Genomic DNA, 9,346 nt, shown 5'->3' on the forward strand with positions numbered 1-9,346 from the left:
TTGAATTGAAAACAACGGTGGGAATTTTTTGAGGGGATGGAATTGACTCGGTTTGGGAACTCAGTTTTCCTATAACGTTGACATCCAGATGTGTGAAGAAGCTGGGCGATCTAGATTTGCTCAATGCGTGGTCATCCATCAACTATGTCCTTAGTTAAATAACGTATACAATGAATGTTACCCAATAAAATCGACATTCGGGATGTGTGTGTGTGTGAGAGAGAGAGAGAGAGAGAGAGAGAGGTGAACTTTGACAAAAAAGACAGTTGCGGAGTCCCCTGTTCTTCCATCCAAATCGAAGAGGAGTTTGCACATAACAAAATAAGGGAAAAAAAACTGTACGAGTGTGGTGCCTGCAGCTCAGACTTAGGGTGGGGTGAAATGATCGTCCTGCCGAATGAAAGATGAAAATTCTATCCCAATTGATGTTTTTGTGTGCATTTCCTTTGGTCCTCATTTTGGTGCAGGCTTGAGGAAAAGAGAACGCACATTCCACTACATCTAGACACATGCGGAAGTGAAAGGTAGGGGTAGGGGTATCTTTTCACAGTCTGTCTCTACTTCCTCATGTGTATGGACGTGGGGAACATAGGCGGGTAGCATTCTTTATTCCATGTATTTAGGGACAATTTTCTATCTGAGAGTTTACCTTGGGTCATAAAGATAGGGGGTGTGAAATGATCACCCTGCCTCTATGTCTTGGTGCATGGGTAGCTCTTAAATAGAAAACACATGCTCAATAAAAGGGGAAAAAAGACTCTTGTTTGACTGTGTAGTATATACTAATGCCTTTTCACGTTTATTTACAAAAAATATTATATTTACCTCCATCGGAGACAGATAAACAAAAGGGTAAGCTCCCTAAAAATGTATCAATAGTTTTCTCTGTTAATTCCCAGGATAAACTATCCTCTTTGGTCAATAAAGAAATAAAGCAACCATCTGCTGCATTTTACTCGATTTTGTGATGGAATGCTTTATTTTATTTTATTTTTTGATATTTCGATCTGAAGGTTGAATTGATGACCCTAATTCTGAGGTAATGGATTTTACCAACTGAGCCACCACTTGGGGTTTTTGGACTCTTTATTTTGTCATAAGCTCTCACTTTTATTGGACAGGATGAAAAACAATCCTCATTGATCCAATACCGATCAAACGGACCAATGATAAAAATTGAGTCCTTTTACTTTTCTTTTCTTTTCTTATTTGTCAAACTTAGCCCTAGAGGGTAGAGATACATAACCTAGTTGTCAAAAGCTGTTCCATACGGTAGGCTCGATCAGAACCTGTAGTATAAAGCTTGAAACCAGAGCGACTGGTTAGTAAATATTCTTTATGCTCAGTCAAAGGTATCATTTGATAGCGCTTTTATAATCGTGTTTTTTTTTATGTTCAGAAATAAGAAAATATCCCAAAAATTGTTTAATGAACTTATTTCATTTTATTTATTTTTTGAAATATAAATAGAAACTTAATATTTATTTATATGTCTAGAAACAGATTTAACAAAACAAGTCATACTTATTTTTTTATTTATTAAAACATGAGCAAAAAAATTGATGGATCTTAGATGAAAAATTGCACCTTCTAGCCAAGCATTTACCTTACGTGGCGGCTTTCCAAAGTTCGAAAGTTCTACAAGGGGAAGGAATACACTGAATTTTTACTTTGTTGGTGGAAGTTTTAAATCCACATCCATCGATTCCTTTGTGTATTTCTTTTAATTCTCTCAGGACTATGGTTCAAGTATTGGTATTGTATCGTATTGATATCGGCTGAGATCGATCCCTAATCTTTGATCGATCCAGATCAGATACTTGTATCATTTCAGGGGTAAAATAGTAAAAATGTATTTTTTTTTTTCTAAAGAGCAAAGGGTACAAGTGATTGGTATCGACAAGACTAATACCGATACCGATATCAAGAACTAAATCCATGCTCTGGACCCTTATGAACCGATTATATTGAATCGTTGTTGGACATTGGAGTTTGAATTCCCTAGAAAAATGCACACTAACTTAAGGAGTCTATTCAATCATACTCAATTCAAGAAATAGGTTTATCAAACACCAATAACATTATCAAATGGTGCCTAAAGTGATCGCAACCTTAATAGGAGCCCGATGGATATTGATTTATATCGGTAACATATTACGATCGATCGTTTATATCTCGATTAAGTCATTCAAAGATTTATTGTAACCCAATAGACACCTATTATGGACCAGTAACCGACCGACTAAATGAATATTGAATCATAATTAATTGAAAAAATGCGATAATATTGTGGGACGTTGAATTTATAGGGACCAATTAAGCCCCGACAAGGCCAACGGATTGATTTCCCATAGTCGTTAATTCGTTACGACAGTGGCCACCAAATCTCTCTCTTTCTCTCTCTCTCTCTTTCTCTCTTTCTCTCTTTCTCTCTTTCTCTTGACTCGCTACTCGAAGCACCATACTACAATGGTATGGTCTGGACTCTGGAGGGCCCACTTCAACTAAATGGCGTTGGAAACTTGAAGAGCAGGAGTGGGATCGACAGGGACCATAATCTTGGGCTTTAGCCACATGGCAGGATAAATCAGGGCCACCGTGTTTGTGCTGAACCGGACCACTTGACCACAGGAGTCCATCGTTTGAAAAATCGGATCTAATCAGCGGATTCGGCTTATCAGATATTACAGGCCGATTTGAACTGATCTTGTAGGAAAATTAGGATTTAATATATTTTTTTTTATTTCCACCGATTCTGATCCGAATAGGCGGGATCAATCTAGATCTTGATTCCTGGTTTGAAAAATGCAGGTGTCCTTCGCTTCTTAGGTGGGCTAGCTTTGAGCCGACCGGGATCACAAGCTTTCTCCACGTTTTAAAAAGACGCTTTTGTATGCTCCGGCACCCGCAGGCAAGGGCGCATGTTTCCACTCCAGTCTCCACCACCACCACTAATGAATGTCGGGATTCTTCTTACAATTAAAATATGAAAGGAATATCTAATTCCTAAAACCTGGCCCAGCTCAGTCCACTCCTAAAGACACCGAAGGGATCCGACGGGGAGCAACTAGAATTTCCATGGTTGATACTAGGGTGCAAGTTTGGTCCGTCACCCAAACTTGCCCTTGGCCCACCTTGATTCTAACGGCCCAAACTTACCCTTGGCCCACCTTGATCCCGAACAAGTATCGATTCAAAAATTTTGGCTCTGAGGGCTGGATCAACTTTGAAATTTTTGACCCTGAGTCAGGGTCAGGGCGAGTAAGGGTTGATGTCTTTAGCCCAGCCAATCAGCCCTAAATCCAACCCTGATTTTTGCCTCTGATGTTGACCCTAGTTCCTTGAGGTTAACCCAAAATTTAACATAATTTTATATATTGTTTGACATTGAGTCATTGACACCTCAAGACTCCTAATATATCTTCTCACTGTTCTCTCTTGTTTTTCTTACCAAGAAATTTGTAACTTGTATTTTTTATCTCCTCTTTATTATGAATATTTTTTGTTTTTAAGTTATTTCAAATTTTGCAGTGTCAATGTTAGGGTATACCCAGCCCTTGATGGCAAACCAAAGTTAGGGTCAATCAGGGTCAAGGTCAGGGTCATCCCGGTCTGAAAAATCAGGGCCAATATAGGTTTGTAAGGGTTGGGTTGAACCCTGAAGGGTAGGACCATGGTTGAAGTTTTGCGGCCCTGAGTCAGGGTCAGGGCGAGTTTGGGCACAGTTAAGGGAACTTAGGGTTTTAAGAAACCCAGCCCAACCTGGCCCTGTTGCACCCCTAGTTGCTACATAAAAAAAAGGAAAATTTACCATATTATTCAAGATAGGGTTTCGATTTATCAAATTATTTATTTTATCCTTACTTTCATTCCATAAAAAGAAAAAAAGATGGATGTATTAGTAATTTACCCAAATTTGTATCTCTTTCTTCCTTCCTTCCTTTGGAAAAGTCCCTTCTATGCCTCTTTTATCTCAGCCTCTTATTTATTGAGCCGTTAGCTCTAAAAAAGCCGATGACATACCCTTCTCCTCTAAAAAATTTATATTATTTCTATATATGTTCTATATTTACTCAAACTCCTTTTTTTTTTCATTAAAAATGTAAATTTTCACATCGCTTTCTCCCCTTGTAAAATTTGTAGATTACCCTTTTGTCAGGACATGAAACTCTCTGTAGTGAGTGGTGAGGTGCGGTATGCATCAAGCAACTGAGAGTATCTGGGCATGAGCCCCAAGAGGCTCCCAGCCACCCGATGTAGAGGCTACAGGCGATTTTTACACTGATTTCATATGATGATGGTTAGAAAAAAAAAAAAAAAGTAAAAAATATATGCTAACGAAAGTGTAGAACGAACATTACTTTAGGGCATTTAATTAATATATATATATATATATTATTTTTATTTATTTGGGTATAACATTAATACACATCTTTGTTTTCAATAAATTAGTTAAACAAAAGTTGGTGAATAATTTGGTAAACCAAAATATATTTTTTGAGTAATCTTATAATATTTTCAATAACATAAACCTAATTCTATAAGGATTACGGAGAGAGCTATACCTTCTTTTGGTAAAGACGGAGAGAGCTATACCAAAACAAGAATAAAGGGCGGGGGAGGCTAAAAAGCAGAGGCGGCATTGATTTCCTACCCTTTTCTTTAGATTTACTCATTTTATAATAAGGAAACCAATTTGATAGAGATGTCTTCACATGGCCACATGGGGATGATGATTTTAAATTGGTGGATTGCTCATTAGGAAATGCTTATATAATAGAAATTGAATCCAATCAATGTACATTCCATTTTTATTAATAATGTAATTAATTAATTAATAAATCTCAAGAGGTAGTCGAGTTGGCAAGGACCTTCGTCCCAGGAGCATGTGGTTTTGAGTTTAACAAGATGATGTAATTAATAATCATAAATCAATTCAAATATGAGTAGGTCCAATCAGCCAACGGAAAGTTTAAGGTAAAATTTCGATCAATTTCGTAAACTTAACCCGGATTTACCTAAAACACATCTTTTTTTTTGTCTAAAAAACAAATTTCCACTACTCTATGCCCAATGACATATTTCACTATTTCCCCACTTCAATTTTAAATATGCTTTTCCTACAAAAAAAAATTTAAATATGCCTTCTAAATATGCAATAAGATGTTTATTTTTGTCAATCAAGAGGATGATTTAACTATGCCTTACATAAATAATCCGATAGCATATGGTATTTGATGTATGTGATAGAAATTGACTAATTTTATAATATGCATTTCCTATCGATGTGTTGATTTAGTTTAATTACAAATTTAAATAATTTGATACTTTAATTAGTTTGCTAATTTAGTGAGATATTTCCACTACTCTATGCCCAATGACATATTTCACTATTTCCCCACTTCAATTTTAATATGCTTTTCCTACAAAATAAAAAATAAAATTAAATAAAATTAAATATGCCTTCTAAATATGCAATAAGATGTTTATTTTTGTCAATCAAGAGGATGATTTAACTATGCCTTACATAAATAATCCGATAGCATATGGCATTTGATGTATGTGATAGAAATTGACTAATTTTATAATATGCATTTCCTATCGATGTGTTGATTTAGTTTAATTACAAATTTAAATAATTTGATACTTTAATTAGTTTGCTAATTTAGTGAGATATTTAGAGAATACTAATACATGATTCAGGGTGTTCATGTGGATGATAAAATTAATTATATATATTAGATTCGAAAAAATATCATTAGTGATTATGTAATATTTAATTAGATCATCTCAATATATACCTAGAAGATAGATTTAAAGGTGAATTAAAAAAAAAATTCAAAATGTGCCATTGAAGGACAGTTTGGGCTTTCATAAAGCTACAATATAAGGAGAAGTGAGTACTTTTAGTAGGGGAAAGGGACGGTAACCGTCCCTATTCCCTACGCCTTCTAATGGGGGAGCATAAATGGGTATTCAGTATGTTCTTCCTCCTTTTTCTTTACTAGAGAGAGAGAGAGAGAGAGAGAGAGAGAGAGAGTAGGTTTCCTGAACAAGCGGCATAGCTTACGACTACTCACATGGTTTTTTAGAGCAGAGTTTTATGTATGAGATCATTGCTCCTACACTAACGCAAGGGCCAATGAGAACACCTGTGGGAACATTAATAATGATAGAATTTTTATCTTTTATAGAGAGTTGGTCAATCATCTTGCAGGGGCTTGTGATTAAGTATAGGAATATATCCATGCTCCAGACATGCTCTTTTTTCCCTAATTTTTTTCATTAACTCTTTTGAAGAAAAAAAAAAAATCTCCTTTTTAAGGGATTTAGGCTCTTCCCTTTACTTGAACTCTCTTCCAAAAAATTGTTCTACTAATGTACTATACACCTTTTATATACTCTTAACATTAGAGGTGATCAATATAATCCATGAGATTAAACATTTTAGTATCCTATTTTAGGGAGTTTACTTTCTCTCACATTCCCAAGGAGACTAACAACATTGCCGACTCCCTAACTAGAAAGGCATTGTCTATAGCGTGTGTTGGCCGCTTTCCACTCCTTAGTTTTGGAACCTTTGTAATTTGGACACCTTTTCTTGAAGACACTTCAAAAATTATCTCATTTTCTATCAAAAAAAAAAGTGGATGATACTATTTGCTATGCTGTTATTGGTATTGGTATTGGTGTTGGTGTATGTGTAGGTGTAGGTGTGGAGAACTCTCCCCTTTCTGGATAAATACAGGTGAGGGTGTCAATCAGTTCGGTTTCAGTTATTCGGTTTGGTTTTGGTTTGGTTCCAAATGATGATATGGTGGACCATAATCGAACCGAGAATCGACTCGATTCCGTATATCGATACTCAAACCAATTCAATTTGGCTCGGTTTTGTTTTGGTTCCAATTCAGTTTTGATATGCAGTTTTAATTTGGGTTTGTACCTCAGTTTTAATTCAGTTATGAAACCAGTTCTACTTTTGAACCATGACTATGATGGACCAAAGGCCATAATGGGTTCAAGTTGTGGGCATTATGGCCATTGTTAACTCCAAAATTATCTTGGCATGTAAATATATGATGATAAATTGCAAAAAACAATTACCACATTAGAAAAATGAGATTACAAAAAACACTCTTGAATGATAAAAGCAATTCGGTTAAGTTTTGGTTCGAACCGATGGTTCTGACACCCAAAATCAAAATCGAGCCGAACTGGATAGCATACTCACATATTCAAACCGAATTTGAACTGAATAAATTTGGTGTGGTTTCGATCCGATTAATTCGACTCAGTTTTGGTTTTGATATTTAGTTTCAATTTGAAATTGACACCCTTAAATACAGGTAAGTATAGGAGATTGAAAATTTTGCCTAAAGTTTGACCAAGTTTAGGTAAGTAGGGACTGGTTGATAAGTGAAAACATCATTTACAGTGAATACAACGGTACGATGAACATTGGATGATCAAGATAAACTCAGGGCATGCATGTACGCAAATACTCTCAGCCAATGTTCATTGCACTGTCACACTCACTGCATAAAATAACCGCTCGGTTGACAATGATCCCTGTCTCTTGCAAATCCCAATCATATAATAGAGGCATTGGAACATTGCCCTTTAATTACTCTTTTATCCCCTTGCTGTTTGAAACTTTGAACTATCAAAAAACACGAGAAAAAAAAAGAAAAGAAAAGAAAAGGCTCATGTGGTACTAATTAGTCCACTTCACCTGTCTCGTTAACTTCGTGGCGTATGAACGCATGTGGTGCGAATTAGGCCACTTCACCCCAACTTTCAATCGGGACAAGCTAGTCTTCCACTCTTCCGCCCCTTCTCAGTCTTCCCAGTTTCCACACCCAACACAGAAAGATTCTGAACCTCAACAACAAACAAAGCGGCGGCGAAGAAGAAGTAGAGATGGGGATAGTGGAGGAAGCACACAATGTTAGGGTTTTTGGTTCAGGAGAAAGAATTATAGTGTTGGGTCATGGTTTCGGCACAGATCAATCTGTGTGGAAACACCTGGTTCCTCATCTCGTCGACGACCACCGTGTGATCCTTTACGATAACATGGGCGCCGGCCCTACCAATCCCGAATACTTCGATTTCGATCGCTACTCCACCCTGGAAGGTTATGCCTACGACCTCCTGGCCATCTTAGAAGAGCTACAGGTCGAGTCCTGCATCTTCGTTGGCCACTCTGTATCCGCCATAGTCGGTGCCCTCGCTTCCATCACTCGTCCCGATCTCTTTTCCAAAATCGTCATGATCTCCGCCTCTCCCAGGTAACATTTCGAAAGGATTCTCAAATTAAACCAATCCATTGTAAGAAACGAAGCTTCGAGATCATCGAGTACCTAATTTCTTTTTTCTGATGAATGAATTAGGTACTTGAACGATGTGGATTACTACGGAGGGTTCGAACAAGAAGATCTGGACCAGTTATTTGAAGCGATGAGATCGAATTACAAGGCGTGGTGTTCTGGATTCGCGCCGTTGGCGGTTGGAGGTGATATGGACTCGGCGGCGGTCCAGGAGTTTAGCCGGACTTTGTTCAACATGAGACCCGACATAGCTTTGAGTGTGGCGCAGACCATATTCCAGTGCGACATGAGGCAGGTTCTGAGGTTGGTGACCGTCCCTTGTCATATACTGCAGAGCGTCAAGGACTTGGCGGTGCCGGTTATGGTTTCGGAATACCTTCACACCAATCTCGGCGGTGAGTCCATCGTCGAAGTCATGGCGTCCGATGGGCATCTCCCGCAGTTGAGCTCGCCGGATATCGTAATTCCGGCTTTGCTTCGCCATATCCGTTTTGATATTGCTGTCTGAACTCTGAACTCTTAATTAATAATTGATTTTTGATTTTACATATCTCTCTCTCTCTCTCTCTAAAGTTAATTAATTTCTTTGCTAAATGGAAAAATGGTGTGGAATGGGCTTAATTGTGTTAATCTATGTGGCACGATTATTAAGGGTTAATCATTGGTGTGAGCTGTACTTAGTTTTATGTGAGATGAGATCTAAGTTGAAATATTCTTTTCCATTCTTAATAAATCAAGAAGGAATTTTCTACCAAAAAAAAAGTCAAGAAGGAATGAGAGATCAGTGATCCATGAAGCCACATAGGAGCATAGAACCAACATTCTAAATCACATGGTGATCCAAACTTCGGCTACATGTGCAGCAATCTAGATAAAGTTTTTGAGTATAGTTCAGGTACTTGTACGAGATTTGATCCTTTTTTTAATTGATTTTTATTTTCAGTGGAGTCTAAGTGTGGATCAAACACCGTACGAGAATGACCTGATCAACACTCAAAGTTTTTTGAGTTTGGTGGAGC

At 37.3% G+C, this 9,346-nt stretch overlaps 1 protein-coding gene across 1 annotated transcript; it reads left to right on the top strand.

The window, feature by feature from the left end:
- The first annotated feature begins 7,734 nt into the window (after nt 1–7,734).
- Nucleotides 7,735–8,875, top strand: LOC122083833 (probable esterase KAI2). Its single transcript, XM_042651741.1, has 2 exons — nt 7,735–8,288; nt 8,391–8,875. The coding sequence occupies exons 1-2, from the start codon at nt 7,921–7,923 to the stop codon at nt 8,833–8,835; spliced, it is 813 nt and encodes a 270-aa protein (XP_042507675.1). The 5' UTR covers nt 7,735–7,920; the 3' UTR covers nt 8,836–8,875.
- The last annotated feature ends 471 nt before the right edge of the window (nt 8,876–9,346 follow it).

This window comes from Macadamia integrifolia, chromosome 7 (genome assembly GCF_013358625.1).
Source record: "Macadamia integrifolia cultivar HAES 741 chromosome 7, SCU_Mint_v3, whole genome shotgun sequence".
Lineage (NCBI taxonomy): Eukaryota > Viridiplantae > Streptophyta > Magnoliopsida > Proteales > Proteaceae > Macadamia > Macadamia integrifolia.